Below are 21,857 nucleotides of genomic sequence, written 5' to 3' on the forward strand. Positions count from 1 at the left end.
CTTCAGGTCTGCTTGCAGGCGCTCTTCCCCACACCCTGAAGATGCATCCATCCCCAGCTCCTGGGCACTCGGATGAGAAAGAGGTACAGGGCCGGGTAGGGGGTTCAGATGGAGCCCAGGACACAGCGTTCTGCAGCTGCTGTGAAGGGTTTCCCGGGGCGCCGGAACCATTTCCCCTTCTTGGCGCCAGAACTCTGACAGGCTGAGAGACCTGTCCCCAAGTCGCACAGCTGGAAGCGCCAGGACGCCGGGCCCGGGTCAGCGCTCTTCCGTCTGCCAGCACGTGGGGCTCCATTTCCTTTCCGGCTCCTGTCCAGTGCTCCCCCCGCACCCCAGTCTGCGGCCGGAAGACAGAGCCCGCGTGTGGATCGGGGGCGGCGACCCCTGGCTGCGAGCCAGCCAGCGTCCTCGGGCGGGGCCGCGCCCCTCGAGGGACAGCGGCTCAGGGCCCTTGCCTTGGCCTCCGCCAGGATTGGGGGCGCGCAGTGGAGACACAGGGTGCTGGCCAGCCGCTTTCCAAAGGGCCAGCACCCCTCACTGCGCCGCGGCAGCCCTCGCACCTGCTCGTCCCGCCCAGGACCGCCCCCTGCGGGGAGTGTCCGGCGGCCGCGCCCAGCTGGGTGGGGACGCGCGGGCTGAGCCGACCGACCGCGGTCGGGGACGCGCGGGGGACGCTCGGGTGGCTGCTCCGGCTGCAGCCCGGGCTCCGCGTCGGGCGGGGAGCGCGCCATGCTGGGCCGGCGGCGCGTCTTCGCGGTGGAGCCGCTCGGCCGGGGTGAGTCGCCCACCCAAGGGTCGCGGGGCCTCCTGCCCTGGTGCCGCCACCCACGCTCAGGTCGGGCCCCCAAGGGCAGCGCCCACCCGGCTGCACCCCACTCGCCACTCACTTTTGAGGAGCCGCAATGATTAGGCTAGGGTCGCCTTGCGCATTGGAGACGCTCGGGCGTCTGGGTCAACCAGCCACCACTTCCATCCCACCCACTTCCTCTGGGTCCCTTTCCCTCTTTATTCCGTTCCTGGAGCCTTCTCCCACTCTGCGGAGGATGTCTGACTGCACGGTCCCCTGCCCCAGCCAGCAGTTCCAAAAAGACCCTCTGTGGCTTCGAACCCCTCTCCAGAGGAGCAGTGCAGAGGTGGACTCCTGGCCCAGAGGGGCGGGGGTTGACGTCCAGCTCCGTCTAGGCAGCCACAGGTTCTGCCCCGTTCCTACAGGGCGCCCAGATCCTAGAGGGCCTGGCCCAGAGGTGACAATAAATGGATGCTAGTTTTCTTTCTTTCTCTTTTCTTTTAAGCGCTTCACAAAAAGGTAACTATTTCTCGCCTAAAAGAACAAAAGTCCCAAATGGTTAGAGCTGCTGTTATATTTATTGCTTTTCCACAAGAGCTCCTCAAGAGACTTCATCTTGCATCTTGTGCCTGATGCGTCAGTGGCTTCAGAGAGCAGCGTGAACTCTAGGCTTCACTCTTTGTGCCCTTTGCCTTCCCTGAGGCCAGCCACTGACTGTTCCCTCTTGGGAAACAGCCCGAGAACCTGTGGCTCCTACCTTAGGGACTTGGAGGTATTAGGTACCCCCTTTGGGGGCGGGGGAGACAAGGGATAGGCCATCTTAGGAGCTGACCCGGCATGATCTGCAAGGGCTTTGCCTACCACACGGCCCAAAGTATGGGTTCCTGGTTGCTGATAATTATTGTAGAGGGAACCCCATCCCAACATCTCCCAGGCAGAGTGCCTCATGTGTCTCAAAATGGTTAGGCTGTGACTTGTCTTCCCTTCACCACTGGCCCAGGACACTCCTCCCCAGGGGAATGCTGTGGGTTGCAAGGAATGCTGGGGGTGTTGAGGGCAGCATGCCAGACCTGATACTGAGTCTTCTGCAGATGGGGCCGGGAAGGACCTGGCATGCAGCTGTGTAGTGCCTGGAGTCACCAGTACCTACAGACGGATCCCGGATGCAGCTCATGGTTGCCCATCAGATACCCGGAAGGAAGAGGTTGAACTGAGAAATCTCAGAAGGCAAGTGCCACTTCTGAAACTGGCCTCCCGGGACTCAGGTGTAGAGATGGTGGTTGGGGACAGCCCCCTGGCTACCTTATCAGAACTTTCACAAGACTCTCTGAACCTTGAGCCCATGGGGAGCCCTGAGCACCTGGCCCTTGATGCCACAGAGCCCCCTGCCCAGCTGGGCCGGCTGCTGGCCAACCACAAGCTGGAGCAGGTGCTGGAGCGGTCCCGCCAGCTCCCCAGTGTGTCTGGAGAGCATGGTTCCTTGAGCAAGCCGCAGTGCGGAGTGTCCCTTTTTGGAGCAGGAGAGCAAGAGACCACTGAGGCCGGAACTAAGCTAGAGGCAGGCCTGGAAGCAGAGGTGGTGAGTATCGACCTTGGGCTGGGTGAACAGTGGGGTGGAGACAACCCTGTCAAGTGGAACTTGCAGGGCCCCCCACCCCCCTCTGGTTTTCCCTGGAGTTATCCCAGGGTGGGGCATTCTAAACGCCCCTAATTGGTGGTTGTGTCATTGCTTCTTGTCTCACCCCACCCCCAGCTGTATGTAGCCACCCCTGCAGAGGAGGTGGGCAGGTTTGGGTACCATGGGAGAAGCCAGTTTTGGTGTTGGTTCCTCTTTGTCCATTTGCTGGCTGAGCCCAGCCTGACTGCCCAGAGTGGGAGGCTCATTAAGTCTGAGAGTCTCCCCTACCTTGCTGTGTCCCCCAGGTGCAGGGTGTAGATCCTGGATCTTGGGCCTGCCTCCCGGGGCAGGGTCTTCGATACCTAGAACACCTGTGCCTCGTGCTAGAGCAGATGGCGAGGCTCCAGCAACTCTACCTGCAGCTGCAGACCCAGAGACCCCTTGGGGTGAGTGAGCTGTGGGCAGGGTGGCCAGGCCTTGAGTCTGGGAGACTGAGTAGGGATAGGACCCCCTGGAACCATGACTGCTCTGAAAACAGCTTCGCCTTCTGATTAGGCCCTGACTGCCCATCTCTCCCATCCCAGAGTCTTGAAGAGGAGGAGTCAGCCCTGGTCCCTTTACCTTCACCTTCACCTACCCCAGTTAATGGGGTACAGGGGCCAGGGGAGCTGCTAAGCCGGACAAAGGAGACAGGTGAAGGGGAATTGTGTTTCTCTCTTGTCCTGCCTGCTTCGTGTCCCTGCTCATGATCCCACCAGCAGACCCCCCTGAACCTTAGATTGTTGGGGTGGCATCCTGTTTCTGGCCCTGGGTAACCTGATTATATTTCTGAAGGGGCAGATGCAGCTTTATCCCAAAAGGTGGGAGTGCTCAGCATCAACCCTCCCACGCTGACAGAGGCCCCAGTGGAACCAACTCACAGTTTTCTACTCTCCCAGGAACACAAGGTAGTGATGGATATAAGTGGGGCAGGTGGTGGGATGGAGTGGGTGAACTGGGAGATGGTGGGAATGGGTAGGCACCCAAAAGGCCAGAAACTTTGGGAAAATAACAGGATTCCTATGGAACAGGTGACTTGTCCTGCTCCAAGGACAAGTTGGGATATATATGTGGGGAGGAGCTCTGTGGTTACCCCTTTCCCCTCTGCTCAGCAGGATCTCTCCCACTGGGACAAGGTCAAGGTCCTCCTCAATCGGATCCGCTGGAGGAGCTCCCAACATCCTGAGCCCCCTGCCCCTCCTGATGGTTCTGGCCCTAGGTGAGTCCTGTGCCCAATCTGGTTTAGGGGAGGGGGAGGATACTGATGAACCAGGATGTTGAGATTGTCTTTCTAGTTGTAATTTTTGTTCCTATGAAATTTGAGAGACATGGGGTCAAAGGAGTTTCTGGAATAAATAAAAGATAGTTAAAATGCCCCATTTATAGATGAGGAGATTGAAGACTGAGTGGGGATGAGGGCAGTCATTTCTCCAAAGTTTCAGGGTGAGTCAGTGATAGAACCAGGAACAGATTATGGAAAATATCCTCACCCAGCCCAGCAAGCCTTCACTCCTTAAAACGGAAGTTTAGGGGCTGGGGATGTGGCTCAAGCGGTAGCGCACTCGCCTGGCATGCGTGCGGCCCGGGTTCGATCCTCAGCACCACATACCAACAAAGATGTTGTGTCCGCCGAGAACTAAAAAATAAATATTAAAAATTCTCTCTCTCTCTCTCTCTCTCTCCCTCCCCCCCCCCCCCCCCCGCTCACTCTCTCTTTAAAAAAAAAAAAAAAAAAAACAAAACGGAAGTTTAGGCGAGGGAGGTGGCCTAACTAGGGGGAGAGCAAGATGGAGGCTCCAGCAAAGGACTCACTTTCGGTGAGGTCCTTCATACTTGGGGATTTATCTGACTAATTCTCCAGGGGGAAGAAAGCACCAATTTAACATCTCTGGGTTCCCTACAATAGCTAAATAGTGATCTATTGACATTGGGACCATTGTTTTCTCCTAGCTTGTCTCCTTTTCTTTTCCATAGGATTGAGACCAGGGACCTCTCTGAAAGGCCTCAGTATCACCCCCACCGGAAGACCTTTATGCCATCATTAATGGTTAAGAAGCGACGAGGAAAAAACCTTTCTGTATAATGAGACCTCTTTGTGCATGGTGACTCTGGGTGGAGGGGATTTGCTGTGAAGTCTTCCTCACTCTGCATTGCCAGGGAGAGCTGTTGACTTGCCCTTCTCCAAGGCGAGGGCTGAGTCTGTATCTTCTGAGCAGCCTGGCAGAGGAACCCTGGTTCCTTGAGAGGCTCCAAGGTGCAGCAGCTCCAGGGTTCCTTCTCCCTGCCAGAAATCCCTCTGCTTAGACAATGTGAACTAACTTATTTATCAGATGTTCAAGGAGCATATTTGGCACAGTGATATCTGGACCCAGCATGGTGCAGATGTGTTTATGCATAACGATATGTACATCTTTGTGGGACTATCAGTATTGTGAACTGGCTGGATTCAACCATCCCTACTGGAATCATATATCCAAAGCCTTCAGAGTGAGATAACTGTGGAAGGATGAAGTTGACCTTCCTTCTGTAGTGGTCAGTTACTGAACTGGATTCCTGCTTTCCTTTTCATACCTGAATTGGCAGCTCTAGAACAGAGAAAGGCGTTGTCCTGGCTGCCTCTGTACTGAGTCTTGTCCTTGGGGCACAGCCCCTGGGGCATAGACCCTGAAGACCACATGAGGAATTAAGAGGCTCAGGACAACGTGCAGAATAACCTTCAAGGTCAATTCTCAGTTGCTCTGCTCCATATTAGCTTTTACCTGTCAGAGCTGAAACCAGAAGTCCATACTAGCTTTTAGACCCTGACGAAGTCTATTAACTTCTGAGCCACAACTTCCCATTTGGGATAATGATGCCTGCTCTGCCTACCTCACAAGCTTGTTAAGAGGATAAAGTGAGATTAAACTGTCTCAAAGAGTACTGTGAATGTTAAGTGAATAAAGGGGAGGGGTATGGGTGCTGAGAGAGGCCGGAGTGGAGGGATAATGGGAGGACAGAGGTTGGGGGGGGGGGCTGGAGGGGGAATGGAATTGTTAATGGGGACTAGAATGGCCATTTTCCTGGCAAGATTTTGAGCAAATAATTTTAATGGTCTGTCAGATTTCATATGTGAAAATTAGGGCAGATTCCTGATCTCTTCACTTCCCAAGGTTATTATGGGAGTGTAGCCAGTGGAAGGGCAGGGATAGGGATGGGGCTTATTGACTTGAGTAATAAGAATGTATCCTGTAAATGGCCACTGTCCAGGCAGACATCTTCTCCAGTGAAATGGACTGGTTCTCTTGCTACTGCCATTTGGGGGCTGCCAGAGTGAGGCTTGTGTGCGGGTGGTGTGTTGGGTCAGGGGAGCGTCCAGCTCCAGCTGCCTTTGGATTAGGAACCAATGCTCTGAAGCCTATTTTTCTAATGGGACATTTTAAACAAGGACACCACGAGGCGCGGCTTCCGAACGCGCATCCGATCCGAGGAGGCGCACTTCCGTTCCACAGTTGCAGCGGGATGGCAGGCGAACGTGGGGGAAGGGAGAGGTCGGTGGAGACGAGGGAGGGACCATATCCGGGAGAGTGGCAGCTTCCGACCAGTGGTCGCTCTTCCGGAGAGGCGCTTCCGGTGGCGGCGGCAGCAGTGGCTGTGGTGGTTCCGGGTGCCTTTGTCCCCCTGGTGTCGCGGCCCTGGCCCGCAGGTGGGTTGGGGGACCACCCACTGCCCCTCTGCCCTTTCGCCTCTCCTCAAGCGGAGGAGTTGCGGGGGCCCGGCGGCGAAGATGCACTGGACACGGAAGGGGCTGAGTCCCCTCCGGACAGCAAACCCCGTCTCCCTGGCAACAGCCTCGGCCCTGGGGGCGGGCGGGAGGAGGAGAAACCGCGCGCCTTCGTCCTCCCACGGTGGCCTCTCCGCGGTCCGGCCCAGGAGGCCGTGCGCTGTTGGCTGCTGAGGCCAGAGCAAAGGACCACGGAGCCCGGGAGCAGGAAAGCGGCGTTCAGGCCGATTCGCGTTGGGCCGCTGGGAGAGCTCCCTTCACGCTAGCGGGTCGGGGGAACAACGGGCTAGGCTTCCGGGGAGAGGGCCCGCACCACCTCGCGGGCACCGGCCGCCTCCATTTTTCCGGGTCCTTCGTGGAGCGTTTTGGCATGTTTTTGAATGAATGAATGTCATCGGAGCTCTTTCCAGCCTCCTACTCCGTCCGTCTCTTAGGGGGTTGCATGGCATAGTGAGAAGAGTGCTAAGTTGTTGGGAGACCTGGGTGAGAGTCCCGGTTTTGTGGCCTGGGCCAAGTCCTCTGATCTCTCTGAGCTCCAGTTTCCTTTTCTGTAAAACAGCATGTCAGTATCACGCAACCAATAGGTTACTGTAAGGGCAGAACGGAATAATGTAATTTCTTATTTCATTTCCTGCTCTTCATGGTCTCCAACAATTTTTCCATTCTCAGTACCCATCTCTTCACCTTTCTTAAGGTTCTTACTTCTTTAAGATTTTCCACTTGTCTGGGGATAGACAGAAATCTTTCATGTGAGCATTTAACTTCTTTTTTTCTGATTGAAGGTTTTTCCCCAAGACTCTGAAAGAGGACAGCATTCCCAATGTCCCAGTTTAAGCGCCAGCGGATCAACCCACTTCCAGGGGGACGCAACTTCTCAGGTGATCACTCTTGTCCCTACCTGACCTCCTAGTAGGATGTGCTCTGCAGTTAGTTTACAAAACTCTGGCCCTTGGGATTTCCCAGGTGTGAAGCAACTAGCTGTTAATGTTTCTTAGGAAATGAGGAGATGACCACAGTGGTTGCCAGTGAAACCCTGAGGAGGAGCTGGTTGGAGCTACTTTGCTCTCCTTTACCCATATCTTCTAGTTGTCTCTAATGCTTAACGTGGTAGGTGGGTTTCTGGAGGTTGCTTCTCTGTCCCTGTAGGCGCGGCTTCAACATCTCTTTTGGGCCCTCCTCCTGGTTTGCTTACTCCTCCTGTGGCCACAGACCTGTCCCAAAGTGCCAGGCACCTTCAGGTAGGTTGGGCATCCTTTCTAATGAGTTTCAGCCCTTGGGACTACCCCAGCATGGGGATGCCTGGTATTCTTTCATTTCTTATATTGTAATGGTCAGCATTTCTGACTCTTGTCTTGGTAGTGGGCCGTATGGGGTGACTAGATACCCCTCAGACTGGGGAGTCAGTTTCTGAGTCCAGGGAAATCTTGGGATTAAAGAGCTGGAAGTCCTAGAAGCAGTTTGTAACCCATCTTTCCTCACCATAGAAAATTTATGTCTGCTCTATGTTTCCTTCCATATGAATCTCCATGCTGAGCTGGGGTGTGGATAGAGGGGAGACCCTAGTGGCAGAGCATAATTTTATTCAGGTTGCTTCCTATTAATTTTAACCTGCCCTCTTCTCTTGCAGAGTGGAGAAAAGCAGCGGGTTTTCACTGGCATTGTTACCAGTTTGCATGACTACTTTGGGGTGGTGGATGAAGAGGTCTTTTTTCAGCTAAGGTAGGCTTGAGGCTAGTCTCCTGCTGGAATTGCTTATGGATTCAGTTATGTCACCATGCTGGTGGGGCCCCTCTCTAAAGCCATTGCTTTGTTGTTTTAAGCCATTGCTTTTGTTTTTAAGTAAGAACTCTTGATGGAATGGGCTACATGGGGGCAGGTAGGGTGGCTGGACCAGGTTCTCTCTGTGTTGGCAGTGTGGTAAAAGGCCGGCTGCCCCAACTGGGTGAGAAGGTGCTGGTGAAGGCTGCATACAACCCAGGCCAGGCAGTGCCCTGGAATGCTGTCAAGGTGCAAACGCTCTCCAACCAGGTATTCATCTCTCTTTAGCATTTGCATTGTAAAGGGGAGTGGGAAAGGAAGGGAGGGATTTGGGGGAAGGGGAAGTGGCAGAGGGGAGGGAGAGAAACCTCTGTGCCCAGTTACCTGGGCAGAAACCTTACTTTTGTCGAGGGGGTGGGACTGTATCTTTCCAAGGTAGTGAATGCTTCAATTCTGGGATCCCCTCAATTTCCTGGCAACTGTCCTGCAGCCCCTGCTGAAGTCCCCAGCACCTCCTCTTCTGCATGTGGCAGCCCTGGGCCAGAAGCAAGGGATCCTGGGAGCTCAGCCTCAGTTGATCTTCCAGCCTCACCGGATTCCCCCGCTCTTTCCTCAGAAGCGTGAGTATCAGAGACACAAATATTGGGGTATGGCTGTTTGGGGTGCTCTGGATGAATAGACTTGTAACTTTCAGACTGCTGCTCTCAGAATAAAAATGGGTGCTTTTGTGCATTGGAAGAAAGGGAGGGGAAAACTAGACAGTTTTTAAGTCACTGGCCATTTTCTATCTATAGCTCTGAGTCTCTTCCAAACATCCCACACACTTCACCTGAGCCACCTGAACAGATTTCCCGCTCGAGGCCCTCATGGACGACTGGATCAGGGCCGAAGGTAAGAGGACGATCAGGACGTATATTTCATTATATTTCTGATAGGAGCAATATCCCCCCCCCCCTTTTTTTTGCCAACTGTTGATACTAAATTCTTTCTGCAGCTGGGTCCTAGTCGTTTTTCTCTTAAATAGGCAGATACAAGGAGATTTATATGTACATATAAATTGTGGGACTTTATATACAGAGTTAGCAAACCAGGGATTTGATATGTTCTTTTTTTTTTTTTTTTTTTTTTTTTTAGCTTCTAATATTCTTTTTATTTCCTACATTTAATTTTTTTGGTTATAGATGGACACAATACCTTTATTTTATTATTTTATTTATTTATTTTTATGTGGTACTAAGGATCAAACCCAGTACCTCACACATGCCATGCAAGTGCTCTACCACTGAGCCACAACTCCAGCCCTCACATATTTTCTGTTGGTGCCTCATAGTGCATATTGATGAGATTTGTTATTATGCATTACAGTGATGGAATTTGTTACATATTTGTACATGCACACAATATAAGTAATTTTTGAAGTGTCACGTTAAAATACTTTTTTCTTTTTTGATAATGGGAATTGAACCCAGGAGTTTCTACCTCTGAGTCCCAGTCCTCTCTGTACCCCCTCTTTCTGAATTTTATTTTGAGACAGAGTCATACAGAATTACCCAAGATAGCCTTGAGCTTGAGATCCTTCTGCCTCAGCCTCCCGAGCAGCTGGGATTACAGCTTGTGCCACTGTGCCCGGCTTGAAATAGTTCTTAAATATATAATTTTCCTTTTATTTCTAGTTCCCATAATTGAGATATCAGGGATTGTTTCAAGAAAATAATAACATGTCCAAAAAAGTAACATTGCAGTGTATGTTTTAATTTGTACTTTAAAACATATGCTTTTTTTATGCACGACGCTTAGGTGAGTGTGGTGTTGCACTGTCAGGTTGTATTCTGCATGTGCGTGGACATACAGACAGACAGTTTTCTTGGTCATGTGGGAATCAAGCATGGTTGATTGGGGTCCTTGGAGCTTCCTAGTGATTGTTTGTTATCTGTGAGCTTTAGGGAGTATACCAGCAGTGTGATGTCTCTCCCCTCTTTGGTTCATATGCTCCTAATCTTAATCTCCCTAAGAGTTTTTCTTAACTTTTTTTTTTGATAATTTTTTTTTTAATTGTAGATGGACACAATACCTTCACTTATTTTTATATGGTGCTGCGGATTGAACCCAGTGCCTCACATGTGCCAGGCAAGCGCTCTACCACTGAACTACAACCCCAGGCCTTAATTTTTTAATAACAGAAAATTTCAGTGTATGCAAAGCAAATGGAAAGATATGAATTCTAATATATCTGTTATCCCACTTCAAATATCAGCATCTGCCCTTATTCTTACTTCTCCCTTCATCTAGCTGTTTCCTCCTACTTGATTCGGGTGTTTTTTTTGGGGTGGGGAGGTGGTTACTGGGAATTTTTTTTTTTTTTTTTAAGAGAGAGGAGAAGGGTAGAGAGAGAGAGAGAATTTTATTTATTTATTTATTTATTTTTAAAAAGAGAGTGAGAGAGGGGGGAGAGAGAGAGAGAGAGAGAGAGAGAATTTTTAATATTTATTTTTTAGTTCTCGGCGGACACAACATCTTTGTTGGTATGTGGTGCTGAGGATCGAACCCGGGCCGCACGCATGCCAGGCGAGCGCGCTACCGCTTGAGCCACATCCCCAGCCCAGTTAGTGGGAATTGAATGCCGGGGTTCTTGGTCACTGAGCCACATCTGCAGCTCTTTTTTTTGAGACAGGGTCTCACTAAGTTGCTTAGGCCCTTGCTAAATTGCTGAGGCTGGCCTTGTACTGTGATCCTCCTATCTCAGCTTTCTGAGTTGCTGGGATTGTAGGTGTGCGCCATCATACCGGTGTCTTTTTTTTTTTCTTTTGAAGTAAAAATTTTAAGGTGAAATTTATATAGACTGAAATATATAAATCTTAACTGGAAAATTTTGATAAGTGAAAAATCCTATGTAACCCTCCCTCTAGTAAGATCACTGCAGAAAGTTCCTTCATGTTGGGTCTCATTTGCTTTGAGAACTATACAGGGAAAGGAACACTCTTCCAGATGCCCGTAGACCAGTATGTGGAAAGAGCTGTCAGAGTTGACCAGGGTGCACATTTTGAGGAGTATGGTGTAGCTCTAGGAAGAAGCTAAGGCAAAGTGATATAGCCAGTCCCTATGCAAAAGCTTGGCTTATTCTCTTAGGATAGGTCATTGTGAATTTTAAGTAGGAGCCAGCTTTATCTAGGATTGTTTTCCATATCATCTCCACTATTGAACCTTTTGTCCCACTCTCAAGTCGCTGAGAATACACCCACACTTCTTATTTTCTGGTCTTCAAGTTTCCAGGGACCTTCCATCTTGCCTTTTTGTGAGCTTATTAAAAAAGCCTTCATAGGTTTTCATTGTATGATCATATCAGGTGCCTTTGGGCATAATGTAGTTTGGGTGGCAATCAATGACTGTTGTGGACTTGCTGCTTTTGGTTTAAATTCAGGCTTTGGGCTGGGGTTCTGGCGCAGTGGTAGGGTGTTTGCCTGGCATGTGTGAAACCCTGGGTTCAAGTCTCAGCACCACATATAAATAAATAAATAAAAATATTGTGTTCATCTACAACTAAAAATATTAAAAAAAAAAAAATTAGGCTTTTTGTGCAGTCACGTGTATTTGATTGTCCTGGACATGCCAAACCCTGTGCAATGCTTGTGCATGGTGCTTCAGTGTCATAACTCCTGGAGATTGGAGTTATCATCCCTTGGAGAGAGGTACCACCAGCTGTCAGGGGTGAGAATGTGCAGAGTAGGAAGATGGCTAGTAAGAATTTGTAACTTTGAAGGAACATCAGTTTGTAAAGGACTCGATCACATTAGCATTTTGTGTGGAAGCCAAGCTTTATGTTGAATCCTAGGCTTTGGGATGGAGGGAACATTGGACTACTCCTGCTGAGCTGCTGACGTCTTTTAGACAGGCTGGGCTTCTGTTGTTGCTGCTACTGACATGTCTTCCACTGGCTCTGCATTATGACTTGTTCCTGACCATTCACAGAAAAGGGAGAAAACTGTGGCAGCTGAGCTCATAGAATCCAGTGGAACATGTAGTTTAGGTAGAGCTGGACAGCATTTACTGAAGAGCTCATTTCAGTCCTGGGTGAGCTGAAGAGATGTGTCAGAATGAGTCTGGAATGGTTCTGTTAGAAACATGGAAACACTGATGTCCTGTAAAGTGGAGAAGAAGGTGCTTTTGACAAATAAAGATGCTCCTGAACAGTGAAGTGACCCAGGCAAACACAAGAGAACAAAAACTTTGTGTTAAATATAACCAGCTTTGTTACTTGGATGTGAAGACCAGGAAAATGACCCAGGCAGGTAAAAGGAAAGAACAGAAACCTTCTGGAGGCACATGTAATCAACTCAGTTACCTAGGCTCAAAGAATTGCTAGTTGTTTCTCTCATGTGACAATGGATATTTTTTCCTTCTCAATCTGGTATTTTATAATGAATGGTCCAAAGGTTTTTTTGTCCACTTGTTTTTAATGTACCCCATACTAAGTGATTATGATAATGTCTGAGATAATATCGTAAGTGATACTGTAATAAGCAATTAAAAACATATTAAGTAGTACATACTGTGATATCAGTGTTAAAAGGTTCTTGTCTTCTTTAAAAACCTGTTAAAAGGTAGGTATTAAAGAACTTTAGAAAGTAGAAAATATTTTTTATTTGTCTTTTTAAAAAATTTATTTAAAAAACTTTGTTATATGACAACAGAATGCATTATAATAAATATTACACATATAGAGCACAATTTTTCATATCTCTGGTTGTACACAAAGTAGAGTCACATCCTTGTCTTAACATGTACTTAGGGTAGAAAATATTTTTGAAAATGAAAAATCACTTAGTGCTATTTTTTCTGTGACCTTTTCTAGTTTTTATCTGCATATGTGTATACTCCACAATATATTTTTTAATAGAATTTTTTTTTTTTTTTTTAGAGAGAGAATTTTAATATTTATTTATTTTTTTAGTTTTCAGCAGACACAACATCTTTGTTTGTATGTGGTGCTGAGGATCGAACCCGGGCCGCACGCATGCCAGGCGAGCGCGCTGCCGCTTGAGCCAAATCCCCAGTCCCTATACTCCACAATATTAAGTTTAGATTATTTTTGTGTATCTTAAACCTTTTTTTCCATATTGTAGTATAATTCTCATGATTGTTTTAGTGACTGGTTACTGTTTACTTACTATAAAAACTGGGTGTTCCTGGGTTTGTACTTTGCTCACTCTCAGTTTATGTTGCTTGATGTTTTCCCAATGTATGTGACCTTTTTTTGGCCTTTTTCTTTTTTTATGGTGCTGGGGATTGAACCCAGGGCCTTATACATGCTGGGCAAGTGCTATACCACTGTGCTACATCCTCAGCCCTTTTTTTTCTTTTTTTTTCCAGTAAACTTCCTTTGGATAGATTTTTAAGAGTGGGATTGTTGGAGCAAAGGGTTTGAGTATTTTTATCACATTAATGTGTACTAATGAGGGCTTATTGTCTAATAAGATTTACTTAATAGAATGTATATCATGGTAAAGTGTGTCTCTTGTTTTAAAAAAAATCAGTTAAATTCTTTTTTTCTTTTTTAGTATTGGGGATTGAACCTAGGGGTATTTAATCACTTAGCCATATCCCTAGACCTTTTTATTTTGAGACAGGGTGTCTCTAAGTTGCTTAGAGCCTTGCTTAGTTGCTAAGGCTGGCTTTAAACTTGTTGTGATCCTCCTGAGCTGCAGAGATTATAGGTGTGCACAACCATACCTGGCAAATTCTTTTTTTCTCATTTCAAAAAAATAACATGTTAACTGTAGGTGATAAAAAGTTCAGAAAAATATCAGAAATTATTCACAAACCTATTAAAAGCATCCATCATTAATATTTTATTTCAGTATGTAAAAGCTTTTGCATATTTGAGGCCTACTGTATATGGACTATGCTTTTTGCTTAACCCATGAATGTTTTTCTGTGTTAAGAGAGTTTAAATATTCACTTTTAATATCTTTGTAGCATATTGACATGATTGTTAGTATGGCTTCTTTATCCATTTCTTTGATGTTGGGGATTCAGAATGGAGTAGCTGATGTTTCCAGTTCTTTCTTTTTAGATCAGTATGTATTGAATTCGTATGTAACAATGTAATTTCTTACTTCTGGTAATGGATCAACCTCCAGTGATGACTATGACTCCAAGAAACGCAAACAGCGGGCTGGTGGAGAGCCTTGGGGTGCTAAGAAACCAAGGCATGACCTGCCTCCTTACCGGGTTCATCTTACTCCCTATACTGTGGACAGGTGAGTGGCAAGGCTTGGGGGTGGGCTGAGACTTGTCACAGGTAACACTTTCTAGGGTAAATGAGATACGGTCCCTGCAAGCACGTGAGTGCTTTTACAGCTTTTTAAAAAACAAATCAGTGTAAACCTATTGTATGTACTGTTTGATACTTTGCTTTTTCATTTGATATTTTGTCTTAGAATTTATTCTATATTAACATTAGATTGTTCTTATTCTTTTTAGCAGTATATGTAGCATCCCATTAAATGGATGTATTTAACTAGTACTACATATGTAGCCTAGTTTTCTTAAGTATTATAAACATCCTTCTGCATACATATAGGTGCACAGTGTAAGTGTCCTGTTAATTCCTCAGAATGGAGTAGCCGGCTTAAAGGGTTTAATTTCAACCTTTGATAGCTATTGCCAGTTCTCTCAAAGAGACTGTCTATTTACCCTCTTCAACAGACCATGAAGGACTTGTTTCCCTTGCTTTTCCCAATACTGAATTAGCAGACTTTTTCATCTTTTTATTTCATAGGTGAAAAATTACATTCTGATTTGCATTTTTTAATTATAAGTTAGACTGTGCATATTTTAATGGGCTTTTAAGTCGTAGGTGTTTCTTTTTCTGTGAAATACCTGTTGATGTTCAGTTTTCCCAGTTTTCTCTTAGGTGTTTGAACTTCTTGTTATTGATTTGTGAGTGCCTTTTCTATTAAGACCATGACCATTTCTCTGTCATGTTCTATGAGTGTTTTTCCTTTTCCAGTTTTGCCATAGGGAGACTGTAAATCAAGTAGTCACATCTGATCCATCGTCACCTGTTGAGAGGTGCCTACTTAGAAAGTCCTTATTTCCCAAACTGAAAAATAAATTGCCCTTATTTTTAGTCTTTTATAATTTCATTTTTGAATGTTTTAGTCTTCACTCAGGTCTGAATTCCCCTGCTGTCTTCCTCCAGCCCCATCTGTGACTTCCTAGAACTCCAGCGCCGTTACCGCAGCCTTCTGGTCCCCTCAGATTTTCTGTCCGTGCATCTGAGCTGGCTGTCAGCCTTCCCTCTGAGCCAGCCCTTTTCCCTCCATCATCCAAGCCGGATCCAGGTCTCTGCAGAAAAGGAGGCAGCTCCAGATACTGGTGCTGAGCCCAGCCCTGCAGACAGTGACCCTGCTTATAGTTCCAAGGTCAGCTGGCTGGGCTTCTGTGGCTTTGTCACATTGCCGGAGTTGGAAGGTGGCTCTGAGTGTATCTTGGGCCTTTTTACACAGGTACTGCTGCTCTCCTCCCCGGGCCTGGAGGAGTTGTATCGTTGCTGCATGCTCTTTGTGGATGACATGGCTGAGCCAAGGGAGACGCCAGAACATCCTTTGAAGCAGATAAAGGTAAGAGCTGGGGTGTAGGAGGCAAGATGCAGTCACTGATAATGTCCAGTGCCTATCACATTTTTAGAGGTTGGCTTCTGCTCAGTAATATGTAGAAACGCAGCGTTGCAGAGCAGAAATGCCCTTGTTGTACACAGGAGGAAAATACAGCTCAGAGATGTTCCTACTCGTTAGAAGGCATTAGGTGGTTGGTCCGTGTCAGTGGCTAGAGGGCCCTTGGGTGGTGGGCTTCACCACTTCTGCTGCCTTTGTTTTTTGATTGGTGGCAGCCTCTCCTCACTGTTGCAGGAGGCACAGGCCATGTGGGTTTCTTTTGTATTCCTAATCTCTTTGCAGTTTTTGCTGGGTCGGAAAGAAGAAGAGGCAGTGCTGGTTGGGGGTGAGTGGTCTCCTTCCCTGGATGGCCTCGACCCTCAGGCTGACCCGCAGGTGCTGGTGCGCACAGCCATCCGCTGTGCGCAAGCCCAGACTGGGATTGACTTGAGCACCTGCACCAAGTGGTGAGTGGCCGTCCCCAAGTGTGGCCAGCTCGCTGTGGGGAGAGTCTGTTTAGAAGATCTGGCCTTTGCCCTCTGGCCTGCCAGCTTTCTTCTGTGCCCAGTTATAACTCATGCCACCCCCAGCTACTCACAGATGGACACTGGGGTCCTGAGCATGACCAAGGGTTATGGGGTACTAGAGGTCAGCTGACCCCCAAGCTGTACCTGGCAATCCTTGTTGCCTTAGCTCCGGCACAGCAGCTGTCCATCATCTCCCTGTTGCTTGCTGTTCTTGAGGATTTGGTCTGTATCATGTGTTTGTCCTTTCACAGCTCGCCGTCCAGTATGTGCTTGGTCTGTGCTGACTGGAAACACAGGCATTTTGTGAGCCTGGCGTCTGCCTGAATGTGTTGATTGGGGCTTAGGGCTTCCTTTTCCTTTTGCTGTGAGCAGGTGGCGCTTTGCTGAGTTTCAGTACCTGCAGCCGGGACCGCCCCGGAGGCTGCATACAGTGGTGGTGTACCTGCCAGACGTCTGGACCATAATGCCCACTTTGGAGGAGTGGGAGGCCCTGTGCCAGCAGAAAGCCACAGAGGCAGCTCCCCCAACCCAGGAGGTACCAGAGATAAGGCTGAGCCTTAGGAAGACGCAGAAAGTAGGTACCCTGACACTGAGACCCTGAGGGTCACATCTTGGCTATGGTTACAGGAAGCAGAGTCTACTGAACAGGCCCCTGATGCCTCGGAGCAAGCAGCAGATACTTCTAAACAGAATGCGGAGACTCCAGAGGCCACTGCACAACAAGAAATGGACACTGATCTCCCAGAGGCCCCTCCACCCCCTCTAGAACCTGCTGTCATGGCACGTCCTGGCTGTGTAAACCTCTCCCTCCATGGGATTGTGGAGGATCGGAGGCCAAAAGAAAGGATTTCTTTTGAGGCAGGTGTAGGAGTTTCAGGGGGCTGTGGGTAGGGTGCGGGCTGTGGCAGTGTGGCATATTCCTTTTTCACCTGATGCTCACAGGGTTCTGCCACCCCTTCTAAATAGGTGATGGTGTTGGCTGAGCTGTTCCTGGAGATGCTGCAGAGGGATTTTGGCTATAAGATTTATAAAATGCTACTGAGCCTTCCTGAAAAGGTTGTGACCCCCCCTGAAACTGAGAAGGAGGAGGTGGCCAAAGAGGAAGCGGCCAAGGAGGAGGAAGCGGCCAAGGAGGAGGAAGCTGTCAAGGAGGAGGTGGCCAAGGAGTCCAAGGATGAGGTACAGAATGAGGGCACGGCTGCCGAGTCAGACACCCCGCTGGTGAGTACCTTCGTCAGCCCTGGCTGGGCTGAGGACCACACATAGTGATAATGATTATTGTGATCTGAGTCCCTCACTTGTGCCAGGCATCGTCTAAGTACTTCCCATGTCCCATTTCACTCGTGCTCCCTCACAGTGCATACTTCTTGGAAGCCTGGGATAGACTGAGGCCCAGAGAGATTACTCTCATACCACATAGTTAAGCAGTGGCACACACGGGGTGAGGGAGCTGGCAGAGAAGAGGGGAGGGAAGCATGGCTGACGCGTCATGATGGCATGAAGTCTCAGTCACAAAGAAGGCCTGGGAGAGCAGAGGAGGTTGGATTGCCTTATGGTTAGCTGGATGGACTTTTCACCATTTTAATAATGCAAGTCTACTTCTTGCCCAGATGCTCTCAAGTATACATAATTTTTTCTAGGACTAGGTTGTCTCCTGAAGAGAACCTGGGTGTCTAGAAGTGCCTCTGTTGTGCTCTGGATCCTGTGTCATTCAATTAAACACCTACAGGCTCTAACACAGTGCCTGGCACAGAGTTGATACTCAGATGTTAGCCATTATTATTAGTATTACAGGAATTAGTTCCTTCTCCTCATCACCTTGTCTGCTTCTCTAGAAGGAGGATGGGCTTTTGCCCAAACCACCCTCTTCTGGGGGAGAGGAGGAAGAGAAGACCCGGGGTGAGGCATCTGAGGACCTGTGTGAGATGGCCCTGGACCCAGAGCTGCTACTTCTGAGGGATGATGGGGAGGAGGAGTTTGGTATGTCCAGCAGGGAGCAGATTACAGTCCTCAGGTGGTGTCTGTCTCTTAGGGCTGTGGGGCAAGTGTGGGCCACCGTGGGCTCCCTGTTTAACTTGGGTTTTTTTGTAGCAGGAGCAAAGCTAGAGGACTCGGAAGTCCGGTCTGTTGCCTCAAACCAGTCAGAGATAGAATTCTCCTCACTTCAGGACATGGTGAGACCTTTTTTTTTTTTTCTTAGTTTTTGTGGTGGGAAGCAATACTTCTGATAGGCATACCTCACCTGGGAGGCTACCAGTGACTTTTCCCTTGATAGACAAGAAACAAAATGTGGTTCTTGATTCATGGGGATTATTTCATTTTCCCTGTTGGGGGGAGATGAGAGGGATCTGACCTGGGAGCACACCAGGTTCTTTTTGGGAAAGTGCCCCACAGAGGCCTGGAACCTTCAGCTGTAAGGCTGCTTGGTATTGTCATTTAGGCTGCTTGCTGTAAAGAAGTTGTGTCCTGGGCCATTTAGTCACTGGGATCTGTCAGTAAAGCTGTTCATCTGTTTTCCTTTACAGCCCAAGGAGCTGGACCCATCTGCTGTGCTTCCCTTGGACTGTCTTCTAGCTTTTGTATTCTTTGATGCCAACTGGTGTGGCTACTTGCATCGGCGAGACTTGGAGAGGGTCCTTCTTACCCTGGGAATTCGGCTCAGTGCAGAGCAGGTAACTTCTCTTCTGCCCCATCTTTCTGTCTTTTCTGGATGGCCTCCTAATATACACAGGCCTACAATGAGCTCCTTCTAGGTCCTTGTTCCTCTCTTTGGGGCAGGGTTCACACTGTCTGACCAGCAGGTGTTTGGTGTTTTCTGTAGGCCAAGCAGCTGGTCAGTAGGGTGGTGACGCAAAACATTTGCCAGTACCGGAGCCTTCAGTACAGCCGCCCAGAGGTGGTGGACGGTGGGCTTCCTGAGGAGGTGCTCTTTGGTATGTCCTGTGCTATGCACCTGTGGGGAAAGGGATAGGGTAGGTTGCCTTTTCCTCCTGAGACTTCATGAGATTTTTTCATGGCCCCTTCTAGGAAACCTGGATCTGCTTCCTCCTTCTGGGAAGAGTGCAAAGCCAGGTGCTGCTCCCACGGAACACAAAGGCCTGGTGCCCCATAATGGCAGCCTGATCAATGTGGGGAGCCTGCTGCAACGTGCAGAACAGCAGGACAGTGGCCGGCTCTACCTAGAAAACAAGATTCATACACTGGAACTGAAGCTGGGTGAGTGGTCTAGAGGCTGTGGGGCTTGTCGTGGGTGGGATGGGAGAGTGGGTATCCCCAGGGACTAGGGTGACACCACTCTGTAGGCTTTAGACCCTTGCCCTGTGCTTCACCTGAGTCCATCCGGTGTGTCTTCCCACATTGCACAGAGGAGAGCCATCACCGTTTCTCAGCCACTGAAGTGACGAATAAGACACTGGCAGCGGAGATGCAGGAGCTGCGGGCCCGGCTGACTGAGGCGGAGGAGACAGCTCGGGCAGCTGAACGGCAGAAGAGCCAGCTTCAGCGGCTGCTGCAGGAGTTCCGCAGGCGCCTGACCCCGTTGCAGCTTGAGATGCAGCGGATGGTTGAAAAAGTGAGTGGGGTGTGTGGGGTGACTACAGCTCCTCTTGGTGGAGCTCCAAAAGCCCCAGAGAACAGTTGGCTGCCATGTCCAGTGCTTTCTGTCCCTTCTCAGGTTCTCTCATCTCCATCCTCCATCCACTAGTTTCTTTGGGAACCTAGCAGCATGTAGCTCAGAGGCTCCCAGCAGTAAGTGGTTAGCTGTCCTCTGATGTCATCTGTTCTCTGTGCTCATATAGGCCGATAGCTGGGTAGAGAAGGAAGAGCCGGCACCTAGCAACTGAGGGACTTTGCCCAGGAGTGGCTGTCCTGTGAGGTCAGCGATGGAGCCTGATGACGTTAAAGCCCTTTTGGTACCAGAAAGCCACTGGAGCAAGGCCTGGGAGCCATAGGCAGGGGTGGCTGAGCCCTGTGCTCAGCCTCTGCAGGGGATGTCAAGCCATCAGGGTGGGGTCTGTGCTTTGTGGGTGGAAGTTTGAGGAACCCCAATTCCAGCTACAACTAAATATAACATCTTTTGCACCCCTAGAATGTCATTTTGCCCTCAACCTTGGAATTTCTCCCAGGGCCCTTGTAGTATTGTGCTGTCTCCTGTCCTCTTCCAGATTAGAGTGAGACAGGGGAGGAAAAGGCTTTTCGAGCCTGTGACAAGGTCTGATGCTAATACACTGAAGGAACAGACGTGGAGTCTGGTGGGGGCTAAGAAACCCCTTCCTTTGGATGGCACAAGTCCTATAGGTTCCAGGTGCAGACTCCTGGGGGCCTCTGGTGGCCGTCGTGGGAATGGAGTCTAAGCTAGAAAGCTCTCGGTGTTGGGCGGAGGGTGCCAATAGAACACTGTGTTCCAGCCACCCCAGACTCGCCAGAAGAAACCAGCACCTCCTTCCCCGGCTCCTGTGTTCAGAATGTGGTATTGGCTCTGGCCCAGCCTTTTTCCCTGTTACCCATAATTCTCGCCTCTTTCCATAATCCGTGGTTTCAGTTTGACTTTGTATATAAAGTTGGTTTTTTTTTTTTTTTTTTTTTTGGCTTTTTGTTTTTTAAATAAACCAAAGTCAAAAACAAACCAGTGTGTTCTCCTAGCTCTCCCTGTTCCTTTTCTGGGCTGCCTGGTGCCCTCCCAGCCTCCTGGCCCTAAGCCAGTGTCTGCACCCTGGCAGTTCTTTCCAGAAGGTGGAAAGCCTGAACCTTTGCACCCTAGGCTGCCTGCCTGCTGGAATCAGGCAGAGGCCCTCTGCCAAGTGGGCAGGAACTGGGATAGCTGTACCAGCGGCTCCCCTTCTCTCCACAAGTCAGCACAACACTAGGTGGATGTTTTGTTGGAAACTTTACTTGAAAAAATAAAATTCCAGATATCCAGGTTAGACACAAACCCACTGCTCTTGCTTTGAGGCCTGTGGATTGATGTGTCACATGCTGCATGGGGGGATAGTTAACATCGAGTCCCAGTTACCTAGGGAATGCGGAAGAGCGAGGGCTTGTCCCTGCACTGAGCCCGCCTTTGTCATGCTGGAGTGGGGGGTCTGCTGGGGCTGGAGGAACAGGGCTCTCCTGTTCCCCAGGACTGTGCCTGTACCTTGCCCAGAAGAATCTTTGGTGTGAAGAGCAACGAGGGGCCAGGAATGTGTCCTCGAGGTAGATGTGATCCCTGCTGCGCAAGTGGGGCTAAGACCCTCAACTGCAATGGCAAAACCCAGGCCCTTCCAGGGGGCTGCTGCTCTGACCTGAGGTCAGGTTATACTCTGGACGGTTCTTCAGGAAATAAAAAAGCCCCTAGGGTTTTTCTACACTGCTTACCTGTGTCTGAGGAGAGCAGCCTGTTTGGGGCTCCTGGTGACAGGGTCAAGAGAATGGAGACACTCAGTTCAAAGGATTACAAGGTGGAGCAGGGGCCACCTCTTGTCTCCAAAACAGCAGCCAGTGGGAGAAGCATGAGCCTGTGCCTGCTAAGGGCAAAGACTAGAGAGGTTGCCTGTGTCCCAGAAGTCTTTGAAGGATGGAAGCTCAGTCATCAGCCACGATAGAGAGGGCTCGGAGCTCGCTCAGTTTGGCCTCGTTCTCTCGCTCCCGCTGCTCATCTGAGTGGCCCGGCTGGTCAAGCTGCTGGGTAAGGTCACCAAAGATCTTATGCATTTCCGAGTAGTACACGACCTGG

General features: G+C 49.2%; 3 protein-coding genes across 6 annotated transcripts in view; 2 read left to right on the forward strand and 1 right to left on the reverse strand.

The window, feature by feature from the left end:
* LOC308635133 (uncharacterized protein C8orf58) lies at positions 1 to 5,343 on the forward strand. Its single transcript, XM_081269403.1, has 7 exons — positions 1 to 775; positions 1,879 to 2,366; positions 2,711 to 2,851; positions 2,990 to 3,098; positions 3,240 to 3,352; positions 3,557 to 3,663; positions 4,419 to 5,343. The coding sequence occupies exons 1-7, from the start codon at positions 730 to 732 to the stop codon at positions 4,525 to 4,527; spliced, it is 1,113 nt and encodes a 370-aa protein (XP_081125529.1). The 5' UTR covers positions 1 to 729; the 3' UTR covers positions 4,528 to 5,343.
* Positions 5,344 to 5,933: 590 nt separating this feature from the next.
* Positions 5,934 to 20,742, forward strand: CCAR2 (cell cycle and apoptosis regulator 2). 2 transcript variants are annotated; one of them, XM_081269401.1, is made up of 21 exons: positions 5,934 to 6,126; positions 6,987 to 7,082; positions 7,351 to 7,442; positions 7,832 to 7,923; positions 8,118 to 8,232; positions 8,453 to 8,582; positions 8,757 to 8,853; positions 14,100 to 14,219; positions 15,164 to 15,386; positions 15,471 to 15,584; positions 15,921 to 16,084; positions 16,517 to 16,679; positions 16,772 to 17,002; positions 17,111 to 17,365; positions 17,980 to 18,124; positions 18,236 to 18,318; positions 18,670 to 18,816; positions 18,966 to 19,077; positions 19,172 to 19,360; positions 19,510 to 19,715; positions 19,942 to 20,742. In XM_081269401.1, exons 2-21 carry the CDS (start codon positions 7,025 to 7,027, stop codon positions 19,984 to 19,986), a joined length of 2,781 nt encoding a protein of 926 aa, XP_081125527.1. In that variant the 5' UTR covers positions 5,934 to 6,126; positions 6,987 to 7,024; the 3' UTR covers positions 19,987 to 20,742. The 2 variants fall into 2 exon arrangements, with proteins under 2 accessions (XP_081125527.1, XP_081125528.1); XM_081269402.1 differs by lacking the exon at positions 5,934 to 6,126 and adding an exon at positions 6,299 to 6,687.
* A 132-nt stretch (positions 20,743 to 20,874) lies between these two features.
* BIN3 (bridging integrator 3) overlaps positions 20,875 to 21,857 on the reverse strand; it is a 37,383-nt gene continuing 36,400 nt past the window's right edge. For all 3 annotated transcript variants that reach the window (XM_081269405.1, XM_081269408.1, XM_081269404.1), the window contains one exon: positions 20,875 to 21,853. In XM_081269405.1, the coding sequence (XP_081125531.1) occupies positions 21,707 to 21,853 (147 nt within the window). In that variant the 3' untranslated portion in view covers positions 20,875 to 21,706. The remainder of the gene's footprint in view (positions 21,854 to 21,857) is intronic.

Source organism: Spermophilus citellus, assembly GCF_964194105.1.
Source record: "Spermophilus citellus genome assembly, chromosome: 16".
In the NCBI taxonomy this organism is placed as follows: domain Eukaryota; kingdom Metazoa; phylum Chordata; class Mammalia; order Rodentia; family Sciuridae; genus Spermophilus; species Spermophilus citellus.